The sequence below is a fragment of the Bufo gargarizans genome, chromosome 1, assembly GCF_014858855.1.
Source record: "Bufo gargarizans isolate SCDJY-AF-19 chromosome 1, ASM1485885v1, whole genome shotgun sequence".
NCBI lineage: Eukaryota > Metazoa > Chordata > Amphibia > Anura > Bufonidae > Bufo > Bufo gargarizans.
In genome coordinates, this window is record NC_058080.1 from 275,174,191 (window position 1) to 275,195,985 (window position 21,795).

Below are 21,795 nucleotides of genomic sequence, written 5' to 3' on the forward strand. Positions count from 1 at the left end.
TCTTCAAACAGCATAAGAGACTGCTGCATAACTTGAGGCTGAGACAGTTTCCCTGGTATGCATGGGGGTGATGTGACAGACTGATGGGGTTGGTTTTCAGGCGCCATCTGTGCGCTTTCTGCAGAAGACTGGGTGGGAGATAATGTGAACGTGCTGGATCCACTGTCGGCCACCCAATTGACTAATGCCTGTACCTGCTCAGGCCTTACCATCCTTAGAACGGCATTGGGCCCCACCATATATCGCTGTAAATTCTGGCGGCTACTGGGACCTGAGGTAGTTGGCACACTAGGACGTGTGGATGTGGCAGAACGGCCACGTCCTCTCCCAGCACCAGAGGGTCCACTAACACCACCACGACCATGTCCACGTCCGCGTCCCTTACTAGATGTTTTCCCCATTGTTATGGTTCACCACAACAACTAAAATATTATTTGGCCCAATGTATTGTATTCAAATTCAGCGGGATATAAATTTGAGGCCTAGTATTTAGGCGCTGGGTGACCGGTATGGATTTAGTGACAGAATTAGACTTGGAAATGCACAGTAGCGTGTGTGTGAAGTTATTCTGAATGACCCTATGTGCACCTTGAATATTATATACCCTTTTAGGGATAGATTTCAAATAGCTCTGATATAGCAGAAACCACTAAATTATGAAATTGCTAAATTGGGAATTGTATTTCAACCCAGAACAAAAAATGTGCTTTGACGGACACTAAATAACTTTCCCAGCCACAACAGTACAGCGGTAACGAGAGATTTAGCGGGATATAAATTTGAGGCCTAGTATTTAGGCGCTGGGTGACAGGTATGGGTTTAGTGACAGAATTAGACTTGGAAATGCACAGTAGCGGGTGTGTGTGAAGTTATTCTGAATGACCCTATGTGCACCTTCAATATGATCTACCCTTTTAGGGATAGATTTCAAATAGCTCTGATATAGCAGAAACCACTAAATTATGAAATTGCTAAATTGGGAATTGTATTTCAACCCAGAACAAAAAATGTGCTTTGACGGACACTAAATAACTTTCCCAGCCACAACAGGACAGCGGTAACGAGAGATTTAGCGGGATATAAATTTGAGGCCTAGTATTTAGGCGCTGGGTGACCGGTATGGATTTACTAACAGAATTAGACTTGGAAATGCACAGTAGCGTGTGTGTGAAGTTATTCTGAATGACCCTATGTGCACCTTCAATATGATCTACCCTTTTAGGGATAGATTTCAAATAGCTCTGATATAGCAGAAACCACTAAATTTTTAAATTGCTAAATTGGGAATTGTATTTCAACCCAGAACAAAAAATGTGCTTTGACGGACACTAAATAACTTTCCCAGCCACAACAGGACAGCGGTAACGAGAGATTTAGCGGGATATAAATTTGAGGCCTAGTATTTAGGCGCTGGGTGACAGGTATGGATTTAGTGACAGAATTAGACTTGGAAATGCACAGTAGCGGGTGTGTGTGAAGTTATTCTGAATGACCCTATGTGCACCTTCAATATGATATACCCTTTTAGGGATAGATTTCAAATAGCTCTGATATAGCAGAAACCACTAAATTATGAAATTGCTAAATTGGGAATTGTATTTCAACCCAGAACAAAAAATGTGCTTTGACGGACACTAAATAACTTTCCCAGCCACAACAGGACAGCGGTAACGAGAGATTTAGCGGGATATAAATTTGAGGCCTAGTATTTAGGCGCTGGGTGACAGGTATGGGTTTAGTGACAGAATTAGACTTGGAAATGCACAGTAGCGGTGTGTGTGAAGTTATTCTGAATGACCCTATGTGCACCTTGAATATTATCTACCCTTTTAGGGATAGATTTCAAATAGCTCTGATATAGCAGAAACCACTAAATTATGAAATTGCTAAATTGGGAATTGTATTTCAACCCAGAACAAAAAATGTGCTTTGACGGACACTAAATAACTTGCCCAGCAACAACAGGACAGCGGTAACGAGAGATTTAGCGGGATATAAATTTGAGGCCTAGTATTTAGGCGCTGGGTGACAGGTATGGATTTAGTGACAGAATTAGACTGGGATATGCACAGTAGCGTGTGTGTGTGAAGTTATTCTGAATGACCCTATGTGCACCTTGAATATTATATACCCTTTTAGGGATAGATTTCAAATAGCTCTGATATAGCAGAAACCACTAAATTTTTAAATTGCTAAATTGGGAATTGTATTTCAACCCAGAACAAAAAATGTGCTTTGACGGACACTAAATAACTTTCCCAGCCACAACAGGACAGCGATAACGAGAGATTTAGCGGGATATAAATTTGAGGCCTAGTATTTAGGCGCTGGGTGACCGGTATGGATTTAGTGACAGAATTAGACTGGGATATGGCCAAAAAATAACCACACTATTGCTGGTTAAATGCACTTGGTGACGGGCGCAGCTTGCCCCTGATGTAGTATATGGCCAAAAAATGAACAGACTATTGCTGGTTAAATGCACTTGGTGTCACAGCTTGACCAACCACACTACTGAGGGTTAAATGCACTTGGTGACGGGCGCAGCTTGCCCCTGATGTAGTATATGGCCAAAAAATGAACAGACTATTGCTGGTTAAATGCACTTGGTGTGATAGCTTGACCAACCACACTACTGAGGGTTAAATGCACTTGGTGACGGGCGCAGCTTGCCCCTGATGTAGTATATGGCCAAAAAATGAACAGACTATTGCTGGTTAAATGCACTTGGTGTCACAGCTTGACCAACCACACTACTGAGGGTTAAATGCACTTGGTGACGGGCGCAGCTTGCCCCTGATGTAGTATATGGCCAAAAAATGAACAGACTATTGCTGGTTAAATGCACTTGGTGTGATAGCTTGACCAACCACACTACTGAGGGTTAAATGCACTTGGTGACGGGCGCAGCTTGCCCCTGATGTAGTATATGGCCAAAAAATGAACAGACTATTGCTGGTTAAATGCACTTGGTGTCACAGCTTGACCAACCACACTACTGAGGGTTAAATGCACTTGGTGACGGGCGCAGATTGCCCCTGATGTAGTATATGGCCAAAAAATGAACAGACTATTGCTGGTTAAATGCACTTGGTGACGGGCGCAGCTTGCCCCTGATTTAGTATATGGCCAAAAAATGAACAGACTATTGCTGATTAAATGCACTTGGTGTGATAGCTTGACCAACCACACTACTGAGGGTTAAATGCACTTGGTGACGGGTGCAGCTTGCCCCTGATGTAGTATATGGCCAAAAAATGAACAGACTATTGCTGGTTAAATGCACTTGGTGTCACAGCTTGACCAACCACACTACTGAGGGTTAAATGCACTTGGTGACGGGCGCAGCTTGCCCCTGATGTAGTATATGGCCAAAAAATGAACAGACTATTGCTGGTTAAATGCACTTGGTGACGGGCGCAGCTTGCCCCTAATTTAGTATATGGCCAAAAAATGAACAGACTATTGCTGGTTAAATGCACTTGGTGTGACAGCTTGACCAACCACACTACTGAGGGTTAAATGCACTTGGTGACGGGCGCAGCTTGCCCCTGATGTAGTATATGGCCAAAAAATGAACAGACTATTGCTGGTTAAATGCACTTGGTGTCACAGCTTGACCAACCACACTACTGAGGGTTAAATGCACTTGGTGACGGGCGCAGCTTGCCCCTGATGTAGTATATGGCCAAAAAATGAACAGACTATTGCTGGTTAAATGCACTTGGTGACGGGCGCAGCTTGCCCCTGATTTAGTATATGGCCAAAAAATGAACAGACTATTGCTGGTTAAATGCACTTGGTGTGATAGCTTGACCAACCACACTACTGAGGGTTAAATGCACTTGGTGACGGGCGCAGCTTGCCCCTGATGTAGTATATGGCCAAAAAATAAACAGACTATTGCTGGTTAAATGCACTTGGTGTGACAGCTTCACCCTGATGTAGGCTTTAGCCAAAAAACAAACGCACCATTGAGGGTTAAATGCACTTGGTGACAGGCGCAGCTTGCCCCTGATGTAGTATATGGCCAAAAAATAAACAGACTATTGCTGGTTAAATGCACTTGGTGTGACAGCTTCACCCTGATGTAGGCTTTAGCCAAAAAACAACCACACCATTGAGGGTTAAATGCACTTGGTCGCAGCTTGTGCTGGCGCACCACAAGACACAAAATGGCCGCCGATCACCCCAGAAAAATGTGACTGACAAACGGTCTGGGCAGCCTAAAAACAGTGAGCAATTGAGGATCAGCAGCTCAATGATCCACAGCTGCAGATCGATCAGTTAATCAAGTCCTTTGGATGAGTTAATCTGCCTAATCTCGCCCTACTGTCGCAGCCGCAACCTCTCCCTATGCTGATCAGAGCAGAGTGACGGGCGGCGCTATGCGACTCCAGCTTAAATAGAGGCTGGGTCACATGGTGCTCTGGCCAATCACAGCCATGCCAATAGTAGGCATGGCTGTGATGGCCTCTTGGGGCAAGTAGTATGACGCTTGTTGATTGGCTGCTTTGCAGCCTTTCAAAAAGCGCCAGGAAAGCGACGAACACCGAACCCGGACTTTTACGAAAATGTCCGGGTTCGGGTCCGTGTCACGGACACCCCAAAATTCGGTACGAACCCGAACTATACAGTTCGAGTTCGCTCATCCCTAGTCACAATTTAAAGTGCCAAGTGCCATAAATAACATGTAAATATCAAGAAGTACTGATTGTAATAAAGTATACCGACGAGTGTGGTTCTTAACCCCCACGAATGTTTCGCGTGAAGCTTCCTCAGGGGATGTAGCTTTAGTATTCTTGATATTTAAACATGTTATTTATGGCACTTGGCACTTTGAATTGTGACACTTTAATTATTCAATATTTCCTTCTCGCCTATGAATTATTTGCTCTCCACTTAGAATTCATTATATGCATTATACTGTGTGGTTTTCACACTTACTTAGGGTATATTGGATTGGATTGTTATGAATATCAGTCACTAAGGAGTTTGTATGTTTGATATGTGACTTATTGGCTGTGGTTCTTGGTCTTTCCTGTGTATACATGCCAGCACTATCATATTTTATTCATGTATTGTCCTATATATATTAAATAAAGTATTTTTTATTTATTTATTTGCTCTGTTTTGTGATTTGGTGTAGTTAGGGTCCTGAAAGGGTTAACTGGGACAACTCCTGTGAATGACTCCTACATATGTGATGGGGTTCATAACGTCATCATTCTAGGAAATGGGCATTGGCATGTCATGACCTTCATTTTCTGTAAGGAACTGTAAAAACTATACTTCCTCATTGTAGCCTGGTGTTCACCCTGGCTGTCTCTACTAGACAGGTCTTATAGGAGGATCAGATGTCTCAGAGGGAGTAATGATCACTGAAATGCTTGAAGACAAGCTGAAGCTTGCAAAGAACATTCTCTGGAAATGTTGTCATTTAAAATACAACCATCATACTTACTGGAGGTAGGCAATGTGATTACAAATACATAGAAGGGCTAAGCCTTTCATAAAGCAACATTAACACCTTATGCCTCTTTCACATGAGCAATATAGAACTTGTCTGAATTTTGTCAGGGAAAAATGGATGAGTTTCCTGCAGTTTCCTTCAGTCTGCTTCAGTGTTTTCTACAAATCTGTTAAAAGGGTTATTCCATGACAAATATAAAAATATCAATATCAAATACAAAAATCAGACATCATATAGTATATGACAATCTCTCTCTAAAAAAGCTAGAACCAGCCCTGTACCTCACATGGATCCAGAGATCTCCCCATTCAATGCTCTGCTACATTGATATCAAGCTGGCAGCTCAAAGGGAGTGTCTTCTCTGCTGCAGCTAAGGGGGTGTGTCCATGCTCTCCCTATCACAGCTCAGCAGGCAGCTGAAGAATGGAACTGAGCATGTGCGGCTATGTCAGTCAGCAGGTCAATAAGAAGAAAAAAGAAATAAGAAAAAAAACAGCAGGTGGCGCTACACAGACACATTTTATTGAATAACTAAGGGTCTATGCTAAATTTTTAATTACATGCAAATACAAAAGTATTCAGATCCGGATGGTGGTTTGAAAACTGTTGAATATTTTTTGCTGGTCAACCCATTTAAGTTCTTAACAGGCAGCAGTATCCGGCAATGCCGTATCCGGAGAAATCCGGCAGGGTGTTTTCTGCGGGAATGTAAAGGTGTGGAGCAATGTTCATTAATGCTGTTGAATGTAATTGGTATTATGCCTGCAATGTCTCTCTTCTGTCAGTAGATGGCGACAAAAGATAATATATAGTCTCGCTGAAGCTGTTAGCAGAGAAAAGTTATATTTAGTTATCTTTCAAAGTTCAAATTGTCATGAGATGCAGGCGGCGGGCTTCTGTCCCCCTGTGCTGCCGGCGTTCCCCGATCTCTCTGTAGCCTGGACGTTCGCTGCGTCCGGCTGTGCTTCTGGGTTCCCAGCATCTCCATTGTCATGGTGACGGGGTATGCGGTATGTCTGGCTGCACTCCTCCTTCAGGAGCGGTTGGCGTTCCCCGTCACCATAGGAACCGGGAGGGGCTGAGCGCTGAGCTAGGTATTCGGCGCTCGGCTACAGTCCGGGAGGATGGGTCATGTGACGCTGGCCACATCACATGATCTCTCTCCTCCACTATTTAAACAGGCAACCTGCTGGCCACAGGTTGCCTGTGATTTCGTCGCTGGGGCTGTGTATATTGTGTGCTACTATCGTGATTTACTGGAATTTGACCTTGTCCGTCTTCTGACCTCCCTTCTGCCTGCTCCCTTTGTTCTGTCGCTACCTCTTGGATTTGACCTCGGCTCCCTCGGCTCGTTCTCGGATTTGTCTCCTGTCTCTCCCCTTTGTACTTGACGTGACTTTCCGGACTGACCTTGGTTAGTTGACCCACCATTGCCTTCTCTAGCAGAGGGTTTCTTGTCTTGTTTACTTCCCTGTCCATCTATCTGCAGACGTCTTGTTTGCCGTTCTCTGCCTTTGCAATCTTGTTCCCTCTCTGTCTCTGTCCTCTCTACTTTGCACTTATGTAGGTCAGGGACCGCCACCCAGTTGCGCCCCGTCGCCTAGGGCGGATAGTGCAAGTAGGCAGGGACAGGGTTGAGGGTGGCAGTCAAGGGGGTGCACTTCCTCTCTCCCTTCCTTTCCCATGACAGAATCACAGGCCAGATTAGCATTGACCCTCTACCGAGCCTCACCGAGCATGTGCAGGGTCTTGCTCAAATTGTCCAAGAGTTAGGGGAGAGGTTACAGGAACAAGAAACCGCCCAAACACCCTCATTCTCGCTCCCGCCGTAGTTCAGGCGGAACCGCATATAAAATTACCAGATCGATTCTCGGGTGACCGCAGGAGTTTTTTAACCTTTAAAGAGAGCTGCAAGCTTTATTTCCGACTACGGCCTCACTCCTCTGGTCCTGACTAACAGAGGGTTGGGGTAATTATCTGTCTGCTTCAAGGGGACCCCCAGGAATGGGCCTTTTCCTTGCTGCCTGATTCCCCTTGTCTGAATTCTGTTGACGGCTTCTTCCAGGCACTAGTGGTTCTTTACGATGAGCCTGACCGAGCGTCTGTGGCTGAGTCTAATCTTAAGGCCCTTACCCAGGGGGATCGTCCCGTGGAAGATTATTGTACCCAGTTCCGCAAGTGGTGCGTTCCCTCGGATTGGAACGAACCAGCGCTCAAGTGCCAGTTCAGAGCAGGATTGACAGAAAGGTTAAAGGATATACTGGTCTGTTACCTTAGTCCCAAGTTTCCTTCTTCCGGAAGATCGTCCAAGTCAGAGAGATCCAAGGACAAGGTACTCCCGGAGGTGGTAAGAACAAAAAAAAGGGGTCTGGAAGTGCTTTTGTGGATTCAGGATCAACATTTAGTTTTATTGATCTCAATTTTGTGGAACGGGTGGGGATCCCAATACTTAAGTTGTCCACCCAGGTCGTCGCCATCGATTCTACCCCCCTGTTGGGGGGCACAGTAAAACTCTGTACTCCCGAGATTACCCTGTCTGTAGGGGTTTGCCACTCAGAAAAGTGTTCTTTCTTTGTTTTAGAAAATCTTCCAGTTCAGGTGGTCCTGGGAATGCCCTGGCTCCAGCAACATTACCCGGTTATTAACTGGAGTTCGGGCGAGTTAGAAAGATGGGGTTCCAACTGTAGTTTCTGCGCAAGGTAAAGAGAGGCTGGGCGGCACAACCTGAATCCCCTGGTCGATCCCCGCAGCCTTTACGAGCAACACAGGTGCGGAGGTACAAACGTGATCAAATGGAGCTGCCAAACAGGTGGTGCAATGCCAAAAAAGCAAATAGCCACAAATTCCACAGGATAGGGGAAGATAATAGGCGGAACTCACCCAGCAGTACATACAAAATTTCTTTATTTCATCTGGGATACAGGTAACATGCCTGTCAGGGCATACAGGGGTGGACGGTCATCAAGCATGCACAGCGGCAACGGTCGTTTCACGCAAGACTGCGCTTCTTCAGGCCACTGACGTGGGAGCATGAAACCATGCTCTCTTTTAAACTAACCCAGGGGGGAGTTGCCATGACATCACATGACGCTCCACCCCCTATTACAGGTGAAATTCTTTAAAGAGACAGAATGTCTATAATTAAAAGCAAACATAATACAGATAGCAAAGACCTCATAAGAGCACACTAAGATAATTTTGGTCATTTAATCCTAGTTCACCTAGGGCATTCGCACGCAGGATCCATCTAGCCTCCTTCTGTAATAATAACTTGTGCCTGTCCCCTCCCGCAGATGGGTTGGGCACTATTTCAATACCAGCAAATTCAAAGGTTTTACAATCCCCATTGTGTGTTTTTCTTACATGTTTTATAAGCCAAGGGCAGCCTTTACCTGATTTTATGGAATTCATGTGCTCTCATCCTTTCAAAAAGGCATCTGATAGCCTTGCCTATATAAAAGTTTCCGCAGCCACATGAGATCACGTACACAACAAAGGTGCTTCTGCAGGTAATAAAATCTGTCACCCTGTGCTGTACACCACCAAAACTGAGAATACTCCTCTGAGAATTATATCTACAGAAGGAGCAGTTACTGCACCGATAATTACCCTTAGGCGTCTCTCATATAACCAACTATGGTTTTTATCAATAGTAAAGCGACTCCTCACCAACTGTCTCTAATGGTGTAACTCTTTCTGAAGGTTATCAATGATCTATCTACATATTCTGCGAGCGCCTCATCCCTTATGACAACCTCCCAATGCTTGTATATAGTTTTTCTTATAGCCTCCGCCATCGGGCTGAACTTAAAGAAGAACACAAACCTCTTCTTCTTAATCCGGCCTGAACATCTCGGCTCATTTGCCTCTAGGATTCTACCCTTATTCATAAGGAGGTCATTCTGGGAGAACCCACTCGCTTTCTGGAGGGCTATTTTCAAGATCTCTTGGGGGTAACCCCTTTACCTTAATCTCTCGGTTAACTCCGCAGCCTGTTTCTCAAAGCCCTTATTAGTACTATTAATGCGCCTGAGACCGATAAACTGCCCGTATGGGTATGTAGTTCCTGTCAGGGGCGTACCTAGAGCATTTGGCACCCGGGGCGAACCCTTTGTTTGGCACCCCCCCCCCCTCATCTGACCCTGCACTGAAGCAGAGGCATGGTAACCCAAAGGAAGTGCCTGTGCTACCCCAATCCCTTATTAACCCATTCAGTAACAGGATTAGAAACAGCAGATTTAGCAGAGAAAATAAATCAGAGGATGAAGGGACAGACCGAGAAACACGGGTTTCCTCACCAGGCAGAGAATCCAACATAGAGCGCTGCTGCTGTTCCAGGACATGAAGAGTTAACTCCATGTGGGGAGGAGAACAGCACTTCCTCTTCCGACAGCTGACCCTCGAAGCTCCACCCCAAGGGGGCGTGTAAACCCGCTCTCCGCGGACTCCGTCCACATCCAGCAGGTGAAGCTTCAGACGCTGCTCCCAGGCTCTCAGCGCATAAGGCTGGCATAGGTCACGTGACCCGGAGGAAGGCTTAGAGATGGATGGGGCTGCCAGCGCCTCTTGTATCCTGCGACCTCAGAATAGCCAACCACTACCATGGCAAACATGCCAGTCGCACCGCGACCCCAATCATTTCTATGGCTGCCCTGTCGGATCCAAAATTACTGTGTAGCATGTTGCGCGCCTCCGGAGTCGCGTCGCGGTGCAGCAGTGGATGGAGGCAGGGGCGTAGCTAATGGCTCATGGGACCTGGTGCAAGAGTTCAGCTTCGGCCCCTCCTTCCCTCAGTGCTTTGTAGCCAGGGGCAGGAAGCACAAGGCCTTTGTGCTGCCCGAGGCAAAAACTGAAACGGCACCCCCTTGAGCCAGAGGTGTAACTTGACCTGCATGCACTTTCTATAATACTGGTTTCTTCTTATGCACCACAAGGGTCTTTGGGTCTCCTCAGGCTCCTGGGCCCGATACAAACTGCTACCTCTGCACCCCCTATAGCTACGCCCCTGCTGTCAGCTAAAAAACGCACCATAAACCACCAGCATTACCTGGCAGATGTTCTCATTACGTTTCTAAATTTTGTTTTCTCTTTGCTCTCTGATACGAGGGCGCCACAAAACTATGCGTGCTTCTGGTCCTGTTAGTGACGTATACGCGCTGCATTGTTTTGTGGTGTGCTCGTGCAAAGGTGAGCCTGCACCTGCACATTGAGTCACTTAAGACAAGTACACAGCAGCGGGGAACATTTCAGAGGCGCCGGTATCCCGACAATACAGCGCATGCGTGAAATTTCAAGCTGGGTTTGTATATGAAATTAGAATGGATTCCATCAAATGTGAAGGGGCATGAAGGGGGGGCGGTGAGCTGGACTTTAAGCCAGAAAGCCATAGCACCCTTGACTTCAAAAACTTCATTTGCATGTGGCCTGCATGGGAATCAAGCTGTTTTTTCTGAGAGCAAAGAGAAAACCAAATTTAGAAACATGCTGAGAACATCTGTAAGGTAATGCTGGTGGTTTATGGTGTGTTTCTTAGCAGACAGCTTCCCTTTAATTTCTATACCCTAAATATATATTTATCTCTCTACTATTTGTCAGTGATTAACCAGCTACTGGGAGATGCATAACAGCTTACTGCTCGCTGTCATGTATCGTTCAGTTACCAGAGCTTCACTTGTAAAACTTGCAGGGCATGCTGCAACAAGTAGTACTTCGAACAGTGGGAGAGCAACTGGTTGCTAGGGTCTCTGTCCAAAGAATGGAAGGACAGGCAAGCACATTCCTGAGTCTGCAGCAAGAGGGGAGATGAGAGGGGGCTTTACGGTGCCAGATCTGTATTATAAAGTACTGTAGAGGGGCTAGAGGGCCCGGCGGTGGGCCAGAAGCTATTCAAAACTCACCTCGCGCCGCCAGCCACCGCACGTCCGCACAGTCACTGCCGCCTGCCTGCTGCTTCCGAGTGTCTGACTGGGAGGGAGCCGGAGATGTGCGGAAACCACGCCTCCGGGCGGCTCCTCCTCACTCAGTCACTCAGACCTCACCTCACTCAATGTCTGCTTCCGCGGCCGCCCCCTCTGACACAGTCACGTGAGCTGCCTACTGCGCTGCGCCGTGCGCACTGCCCCCGGGCCCCGGCACTATTAGATCACATTTTGAATAGGAGGCGGTGGGGGGGCCGTGGGCCCCCCTGGCTCAGGGGCCCGGTCGCAATTGCGACCGCTGCGACCCCTGTAGCTACGCCACTGGATGGAGGGGTGACTCCGTCATGGCACCCCCCTTGTGAGTGGCACCCGGGGCGGCAGTGGGAAAACTGCCTTTAACACTCCAGAGGGACACTTTGAGTATCTTGTTATGTCATTTGGTCTCTGCAATGCCCCACCTGTATTTCAGAACTTTATGAATTACATTTTTAGAGAACTTATCAGCAAAGTTATGATTGTTTATCTAGATGATATTCTTGTCTTTTCATCTGACTGGAAGACCCATGTTTCTCATATCAGATTGGTTCTTAAAATCCTCAGGGAGCATCATCTGTCTGTTAAGTTGGAAAAATGCATGTTTGGAGTTCAAGAGATTCCCTTTCTCGGGCATATTCTTACTCCACTTTAATCTAAAATGGATCCCAGTCAGGTTCAGGCTATCCAAGACTGGGTAAGACCATCCTCCTTAAAGGCACTTAAACGATTTTTAGGATGCTCCAACTTTTACCGTAAATTCATAAAAAAAAATTCTGTTATTGCCAAGCCCCTCAATGATTTAACTAAGAAAGGGTCCGATCTTGTCAACTGGTGGTTGGAAGCCTGTCAGGCCTTTGAGACTTTGAAAACCTGTTTTCAAATGGCCCCAGTCTTGGTTCAGCCTAAGGCCGAATGCACACAGCCGTACGAGTGTATTACTGTTGTACAGCGGCTGCATGAAGCGCACGGTGTCATAGCAACCAGTGACATTGCGCGCTCCTGCTCGCAGCCGGAATCCAGGCCGTGTGCATTCGGCCTAATCCTGAGTAACCTTTCGTGGTGGAGGTGGATGCCTCTGAGGATGGCGTAGGGGCTTATTAAGACCCTCACAAGGGTGATAGGTAACTGTAATTGCAGATTTGAGGCTGCATGAAGATATTAACTTACCGCATCACACTCTCCCACACACTCTTGGCTCTAGGATACAGCAGCATGGTGTGGAGGCTCCTTACGGCTGGGCGATGGCAGAATGTCTTAGCAGGACGCTGGTATTCATGGTAGGATCGGAGTGGTTTGCACGGGACCAACGCTGCGGTCTGTGACATGTAGCGCTCTGAGATGTAGCAGAGTTGGGCGCTAAACGGTTGAGTGATGGTTGTTAGTTGGTTCAAGCCATGCATGCTGTGTTTTCATATCAATGGTAAAAAAAAAAAAAAAAAATGCTGTAGTATTGCACTTGATGGCATGGTGCCTATAGTGCGGCATGCGATGCGCAGTACTCTGGTTCAAAGCAGAGTGGGGTGGTAACGGTCTAGTGAATGCCCGGCTGTCTAGGGGCTCGTTGGGGGCCATTGCATATAGTTATTGGCCTAGCAGGCGCCTGGAGTAGGTATGGTCGCAGGTTTCCTGAAAAAAATGTGTGTTTTATCACGTTGGGGCACATCTGTAGCCAACGCCAAACATGCAAGGAGTTGGGGTATGTATACCAGGGGTCTGCATGTGGAGATCCATGCAGATCAGTCGAGGCGCCCGCATTTGAGTTCTGATGCTCTTGTAGGTAAGTGTGGTTTATCTATAAACTGTATGTTATGGGCACGCATGTGTCAGCGGTTCTGTGCTGGGGTATAGGTGCACTATATGTTGATTTATGGGCGTCACATCAAGGTTCATGTTTATGTTTTCTTGGGTGGTGCTGTGGTGACCATCCCAGAGAAAAGAAGGGGGGGGGGGGGAAGCCTGCAGCATGGTGCCATATTCAACAATAACCTTTAAAGACATATACCTTCACCAACATAGACTGTAATAATAATTAATAAAAACAACGGAAACTTCAAGTGGATGAAAAGGCCGCGGTCTCTATTAAATTATTGGGGGTTACATAACTCAACCAATTTAAACCAATATAAAACCATATTAATAAAATTCAAGTCCATTTACTGAATTAATTTAAATCCACCCAGAATTCTGAGCGACTAACCCCCCCCTTTAAAGAAACAAAGACCGCGACAATATTCAGGGGAGGGCGGGAGGGACAAGCCTCTTCTCTGTTCTTGACACGGCGACTGATCTTCACAGGTACGACACCTTCTTAAATAGGTAGAATTCCCGCCGAACCGCTCCACAAACCAATCCAGGACCTAGATAAAAATAGAACAAGGCCCAGCAACCAGACAGCAACCGATTTAACCAATAGTAACACTGCCCCTTCAGCCACACTGACCAATCCAGAAGCTGCCCAGTATCCAGCTGGCTTACTTGACCTGAGGGAAATAAACAGAAACACAGGGAACAGACAAGGGGGAAAAAAGGCAGAAAACACAGTCCATAGCAACCTATGTTTCAATGGCACCATGAGGTGCAAAGCCTATTCAGGCCAAGCCCCTATCATTATGTGGAGGCGTTACCTTCAAAGCTATGTCCATGTGTCGGCATTTACAATTTATACTCTGTTCACCACTAGAGCTGCGTTCATGCGTTGCTGTTGCATCACATTGATACCCTGTCATTTCAGATTGCATTCACAGCTGCGTTATACCGTGCTCTTCATGCTCACAGCTGGGCCCATACCATGTTTTAGGCACTACTCACATCCACAGCTGCGTTCACCCACCTGTTCATACATCACTTCGGCTTCCACTTAAGGCTGCATTTTCCTTTTCATTGCTACATCATGGTTACTCAGTATTTTTTCTGGGGGAGTCAGTGCACCGCTCTGATACCGTTCTCCTGATGAACATAGCTGCTTTCTTTCAGGTTTATGTTTCTTCCCTCGCTGGCGCCTGGCCCCGCCATTAGGGTCTCTCGCGCCTGGCGATTAATAAATCCTGTCACGACTACAGGCGCTTACGAAGTCCTGTCACGACTACAGGCGCTTACGAAGTCCTGATCCATTACCAGAGTTAAGCGGCATATGCCATCTTCTAACTTTTGGGTCCTTTATAAATAATAAGAATAAATTAAAGCGGTGGCCTGGGGAATAAGTATAGGTGAAGTATTTGCTACCAGCAATAGTTGGTGTCCGAGCAGGGCCTTTAGCGAATGGTTGGACTTCATTAAGTCTTCCATCACATTCACCATTGTTATTTCAGTCTGCAGCTCCCGGGTTCAGACCTTCTCGTAATATGTTCATATGATCATCAACATAGGGGTAAATCGTTTCTGACTACCGACCGCTCTTTCAAAACATCAACTTTAGCTACCTCCAAAAACAACGGCATGTGACAGAGGTAAGGTATATAGAAGTCGCTGATATGTACGGTATATTCCGCACCTTCATCGGGTAGAGTCTTCTGCGTTCAAAGCGGGTGTCGTAATGGTATGTATGTTTTACTCTAAATAAGGTCTACGCTTTTTGGCCCCTTTAGGCTGCCCTACCGCAGCAGTTATGGCACAATTCTACTGCTTGTTGCAAGATAGGGTTAGATGGGTTAGGGACACCTTTCTGATAGCCGCTCCGACCACAAATATACTATACAGTCACCGTATGCTGGTATTATTTAGTTATTGTACGGTATTACTATACATTTTGTCAGTTAGAGATGCCTCCCCTTCACCAGAAACAATAATATGACATAATCACCCAATACAGTATCTTATGCAGTCACAGCATGGCATTGCTCCAGTGTTGTGGGTGTCTTGGTAAGACTTCCAACTTTAGTAAGGAAGAAAAATCTGGTTTCCAAATCAGGCACAAATAAAGTCAGGGGACTTTGATGACAATAAAATAATGCCTGACGTACATAGTTTATTGTTTGGTTTATTTTTCCTTAAGTAATTTAGTGAAATGAATTAAAATAAATAATCCAGGGGGTCATAATTAGAGGTGAGCAAAGATTTGGAAAATTCGATTCCGCTGCTTCGCAGAATAAAAAAATTTGCTTCGTGACAAATTACTTTGTCACAAAGCACATTTTTTGTAAGTAGCCGGCGCAATCACAGGGAGCAGCGATAGCGCCGCTCCCCATCATTGTACCCCTCAAATTCCGCGTTCATACAGGATTGCGGCATCTGAGAGTAATAATACAGTGTAAAAACAACATATAAAAAAATTCTATCATACTTGCCGCATCCATTTGCTCGCGACAGGCCAGCGGCTGCCATCTTTCTTAAAGATTGTGCGCAAAATCTAACGCGGCCCAAGATGATGCCATCACGCCGGCTGGCGTGGTGACGTCATATGTCACCATGCACAGTATTTCAGACAAGATCTTCAATCAGTATGGGACCGGTGGCCCGTCGCGAGCAAATGGAGGGGGTAAGACGGGGTTTATTTTTTTACACTATTTCAGGTTAAATTGATTCGCTACCACGAAGAATGAGGTAATTCGGCTTTGTATCGAATCGAATGTATCCTGAAATTTTGATTGAATTCCACTTTGCTGGATTTCATTCGCTCATCTCTAGTCATAATCTTCACTTGTCACCTCTCCTACTGTGATTGTTTTAATAAAATATTTATTACACATGAGATGAAATTCTGAAGCATCTGTTCTTACAACTCTGCATTGTTCCAGTCCTCTGTTATTCCTCCTAGAATTTTATGAATAAATTGACAATTGGGTGTTACCAGTTGGGGTTGTGCCTCTAGAGAGGTTTACACTATCCAGTCAGTGCTCACAGACTGTCAGACTGTACGAACACCCCTCTTTGACAAAAGAAATGGTAACAACCTTTTTTTTTTTTCTTTTTTTTTTTATTCATACATTTCTGGGAGCAATAACAGGGGAACTAGGCAAAGCAGAGCTCTAACGCTGGGTTCAGACCTGAGCGTTCGCGATGGAGCGCTCTGTATGCGCGATTGTACCGGCGTTTGCAATCGCGCATACAGAGACAAGCGAACGCCCATTGTCGCGCGTTCCCGAAAGTCTATGTACGGGAACGCGCGACAAGACGCCCCAAAGAAGCTCATGTACTTCTTGGAGCGTCGGGCGTTTTACAGCGTGATCGTACGAGCTGTAAAACGCCCAGGTGAGAACCATGCCGATAGGGAAGCATTGGTTTCTCCATGTTGAGCGTTTTACAGCGCGTAGGAACGCGCTGTAAAACGCTCAGGTGTGAACCCAGCCTAAGGCTGGGTTCACACGGGCATTGCGGGTGACATGCCGGAACAGATGCGGGTGCGTTGAGGGAAGATGCACGATTTTTCCCCGTGAATGCAAAGCGTTTTAATGAGTTTTGCACACACGTGAGAAAAATCAGCATGTTTGTTACAAGACCCGAACCCGGACTTCTTCACTGAAGTTCGGGTTTGGGATCTGTGTTGTGTAGATTTTATTATTTTCTCTTATAACGTGGTTATAAGGGAAAATAATAGCATTCTTAATACCGAATTCTAAGTAAATTAGGGCTGAAGGGGTTAAAAAAATTAATAATAATTTAACTCACCGTAATCCACTTGTTCGCTCAGCCCGGCTTCTCTTCTGTCTTCATCTTTGCTGTGCACAGAATTAGGACCTTTGATGACGTCACTGCGCTCATCACATGGTCCATCACATGATCCATCACCATAGTGATGGATCATGTAATGGACAACGTGATGAGCGCAGTGACGTCACCAGAGGTCCTTTTCCTCAAAGAAGAAGACAGAAGATAAGTCGGGCTGCGCTAACAAATGGATTAAGGTGAGTTAAATCATTTTTAAAAAATTTTTTTAACCCCTCCAGCCCTAATTTACTTAGCATTCTGTATTAAGAATGCTATTATTTTCCCTTATAACCATGTTATAAGGGAAAATAATAAAGATCGGGTCCCCATCGTAACCTAGCAACCATGCGTGAAAATCGCACAGCATCCACACTTGCTTGCAGATGCTTGCGATTTTCATGCAGCCCCATTCATTTCTATGGGGCCTGCGTTGCAAGAAAAACGCACAATATAGAGCAGGGCTGGCCAACCTGAGGCTCTCCAGCTGTTGTAAAACTACAACTCCCACCATGCTTTGCTGTAGGCTGATACCTGTAGGCAGTCTGGGCATGCTGGGGGTTGTAGTTTTGCAACAGCTGGAGAGCCTCAGGTTGGCCAGCCCTGATATAGAGCATACTGCGATTTTCCAGGACGTCCCTCCATGACAGCACCCATGGAGGTTGTCCTATTGGTCTCTGTAGGGACAGGAAGCGAGAGAGATTAAAAGGCCCCCACCCCTCCCACTCTCCAGTGTTCTTCCTGTCCCTACAGGGATGGGAGCCGAGAGAATCTTTTCCCTGCCCTGGGAATCTATATGGGGCCGAGCCTGGTCGGGGGGGTCTCCCTCTCCTCTTCAGGCTTCGGGGGCCCTAAAAGCTAGCACCTCTCTGGGTAGAGGTCCCCTGGCTTCCCCAGATACCTTCTTTTCTGGCCGCATCGGCGAGGAGCTGAAAGCGGTCGGGAGCGCTGTGTGGTGGCCGCGGTATCAGGGAGCCGAGGCCGCTTCTTCCGGTTCGGGAGCTCTGGGATCGGCTGCGGCTCCTGCGCTCGGCGCTCCTCCCGTTCGGCGTGCAGCCCATGTGACCGGAAGTGCGGGTCACATGGGCGAAAGAAAGATGGCGGCGCCCAGGGAACGCCGAGCCCGGCGGATGCACGCAGGGGGGGTCGACTCTGCATGGCATTGAGTCCCCCCCCACCTGGAAATAAGGAGGCGGAGCCGCGCGGCAACGGGTGGACCAGGTAGGACTTAAATTGAATGTCAGTTTGCTGTCCAGGTGTGGTATGGAGGTCCAGATGTCAGCTATGCAGGACACTAGCGCAGACATCCCTACCCCGAGTCATGTAAGTAAAGTGAGATGTATCCAGGTCCCTCTCCTTTATTCCTTACGCTGGGCTAAGGGTCTCTCTCTCTTCCTACCAGGGGGAGAAAGACACCACGGTTAAGTCGCTGGGAGAGCCTAAAAAGAAACCCAGAAGATGTGCGCTATGCTCAAAGAGACTGGGGGAGGCATATATAAAAGCCCTGTGTAGTGACTGCCTAGCAAAGATCCTCAGAGACGAACAATCCTCCCTTCTGGCAGACCTGAGAGTGATTGTGAAAGAGGAGATCCAGGCGGCCAGCTCTAGTGTAGCGCAGAAACCCTGTGCCGTCTCCCCTCCCCCCAAAAGACCCCGTGTGCTCAGGGAGTCGGATTCTGAAGAAGAAGGCTTATACCTTTCAGAAGGGGAAACCTTAAAGGGGGACGACGACGCTCAGGGTTCCTCCCATATGGCCGACGATCAGAGAAGATATCTCTTCTCACAAGAAGATCTAGATCCCCTCCTGTCGGCTGTAAGACAGACTATGGATATAGAGGAAGAGGAGCAGACTCGCTCGATACAGGACGAGATGTTCGGCGGCTTAAAAGCTAGGAAGAAAAAATTGTTCCCGGTGAACGAGAATTTGAAGGACCTAGTCATAGACGAATGGGCTGACGCCGATAAGAGAATGTATATACCGCGGGAATTTAAGAACAGGCTTTTGTTCAACCCGGAGGACACAAAACTGTGGGATGTAGTCCCTAAAGTCGATATCCAGGTGGCGAAGGTGGTAAAAAGAACCACCCTCCCCTTTGAGGACTCAGCCCAGTTAAAGGAGCCAATGGATCGGAAGATCGACGGTTTGCTCAAAAGAGCATGGGAAGTTTCGGCCAATAGCATTAACACCAATATTGCTGCTACGTCCGTGGCCAGATCTCTGTGTCTTTGGGTGAACCAGCTGGAAGAACATCTTAGGCAAGACACCCCTAAGGAAGAGATCCTGGCGTCATTACCCCTATTTAAGATGGCTGCATCCTTTGTAGCAGACGCCTCAGCAGAGTCCATAAGATTTGCAGCAAAAACAGACTCCCTAACCAATACGGCAAGGAGAGCCCTGTGGCTAAAACCCTGGTCGGGGGATATAGCCTCCAAGAATAAACTATGCGCCTTACCCCTTAAAGGTTCTCACCTCTTTGGTCCGGTACTGGATGAGATCCTGGAGAAGACAGCGGACAGAAAGAAGGGGTTTCCGGAGGAAAAAGGAAAGAAACCTTTGCCCTTTCGTAAGACAACCGGCAGCTTCCAGGGCACTCCCAGAGGTAAAGGGAAGACTGGAAGGTGGAGCTACCCCAAAGGGGGAAAAGGTCGAGGTTTCCTTTTTAACCCCAATTCCAAGCCTGAGAAACAATGACGCCAGGCCAGTAGGGGGCAGACTCCAGTTCTTTTGGGAAGAATGGACCAGGATAACCAAAAACCAATACATCCTGGAATCCATCCGAACGGGGTTCAAGATAGAGTTTCGCCTTCCTCCTCCTCATCTGTTCCAGACCACAGTCTTTCAATCGACCTCTCTGCAGGACCAGCTCCTGACGGACATCCAAAAACTTCTGACTTTAGGCGCAATCGTACAAGTCCCTCCTTCAGAGGAGTTCAAAGGTCACTACTCAAAACTCTTCCTCATCACAAAACCAGATGGCTCCAAGAGAACCATCATCAATCTGAAATTTCTGAACAAATGGATAACACATCATCATTTCAAGATGGAATCAATAAAATCGGCAATTCCGTTGATAAGCCCAGGGGCGTTCCTATGCACCCTGGATCTAAAGGACGCATATTATCACGTCCCCATTCACCCTCATTGTCAGCAATATTTGAGGTTCGCAATCAAGAAGGACGGAAGGATTATGCATTTCCAGTTCCAATGTCTCCCGTTTGGAATTTCATCAGCCCCACGCATCTTCACAAAGGTAGTGGCGGAGATAGTTGCCTATCTAAGACAGAGACAGGTAACTATAGTTCCCTACCTAGACGACTTTCTGCTTGTGGCAGACTCAGAGGAGGAGTTAGAGCTTCACAAAGGAAGGACTCTATCTTTACTCACTCGTCTAGGATGGAAAATAAACCTGGAGAAATCGGACCTACAACCAGCAACGCAAAAGAAGTTCCTAGGAACCCTCCTAAATTCCGTGACCCAGTACTCTCTTCTTCCCCAAGACAAGCAGGTCAGCATAAGGGAAAGAATAAGAGCCTTCAAACTAAAGAAAAAACGGACTCTGCGGGAAGCCATGCAGGTCCTAGGACTGATGACCTCATGCATCACAACTGTTCCTTGGGCCCAGTTCCATACAAGAACCCTCCAGGCGGAGGTCCTCGCTTCTTGGGACAAGGACCACAGATCACTAAACACCAAGGTATCTCTTTCAGACGGGGCGGTAAACTCCCTCTCCTGGTGGTTGGTAACAGAAAACCTGTCCCGAGGAGTTGCCTGGAACACGATACCGCTCAAAACATTAACCACGGACGCAAGCAGCCATGGTTGGGGAGCCCACCTAGGGGACCAGTTCTTTCAGGGCAGTTGGTCCGACGCAGACGCCCTAAGATCCTCAAACTACAGGGAATTGAAAGCGGTCTGGGAGTCCCTAAGAGCGGCAGAACATCTCCTCATAGGTCATCATGTCCGAGTGCTATCGGACAACGTAACAACAGTTTGCTACATAAAAAGACAAGGAGGGACGAAGAATCCTCATCTCCAGGACCTAGCGAATCTCATCTTCAGCTGGTCAGAGGAGAAGATCTTGTCCATTTCAGCCACACACCTGAAGGGATCTCTCAATTACACAGCGGACTTTCTCAGCCGACAATTAGTCAGGCCAGGGGAATGGAAGTTGAACCAGGAGGTATTCCAAATGATTTGCCAACAGTGGGGGAGACCTCAGGTGGATTTATTTGCGTCCAGCAGAAATACTCAGCTGGACTATTTCTTCTCGCTAGACCCAAGAGGAGGACCACTGGCGGTGGATGCTCTTTCCCAACCTTGGGATATGAGCCTAGCCTACGCTTTTCCCCCACTTCTCCTCATACCGCTAATCCTGAAGAAATTGAGAGGGTGCTCATCCACGCTGATCTTGGTAGCTCCAGCTTGGCCCAAGAGAGCCTGGTTTTCGGTTCTAAAGACCATGTCCATCAGGGAACCAATAACCCTTCCAAGAAGACAAGACCTACTATCACAAGGTCCTCTGTTTCACCCCAACCTGGACAAACTGAACCTTACAGCATGGATCCTGAGAGGCAAACCTTAAGGAACAAGGGACTCTCGGACAAGGTAATTTCAACTTTACAGAGCTGCCGCAAACCTATTACAAGAGCAATATACAACAAGATTTGGAAAAAGTTCTCATCCTGGTTGTCACAGAACCAGGCAGATGCCAGATCCCCCACGGTGGG

General features: G+C 46.9%; 1 protein-coding gene and 1 long non-coding RNA gene across 2 annotated transcripts in view; both read left to right on the plus strand.

The window, feature by feature from the left end:
* The first annotated feature begins 5,361 nt into the window (after window positions 1-5,361).
* The window catches only part of LOC122944871, a 60,088-nt gene continuing 43,654 nt past the window's right edge, over window positions 5,362-21,795 (plus strand). Inside the window, exon 1 of the long non-coding RNA XR_006391061.1 lies at window positions 5,362-5,469. This is a non-coding gene — a long non-coding RNA (uncharacterized LOC122944871). The remainder of the gene's footprint in view (window positions 5,470-21,795) is intronic.
* LOC122944866 (lamina-associated polypeptide 2-like) lies at window positions 18,068-19,878 on the plus strand. Its single transcript, XM_044303565.1, has 2 exons — window positions 18,068-18,390; window positions 18,470-19,878. Exons 1-2 carry the CDS (start codon window positions 18,331-18,333, stop codon window positions 19,757-19,759), a joined length of 1,350 nt encoding a protein of 449 aa, XP_044159500.1. The 5' UTR covers window positions 18,068-18,330; the 3' UTR covers window positions 19,760-19,878.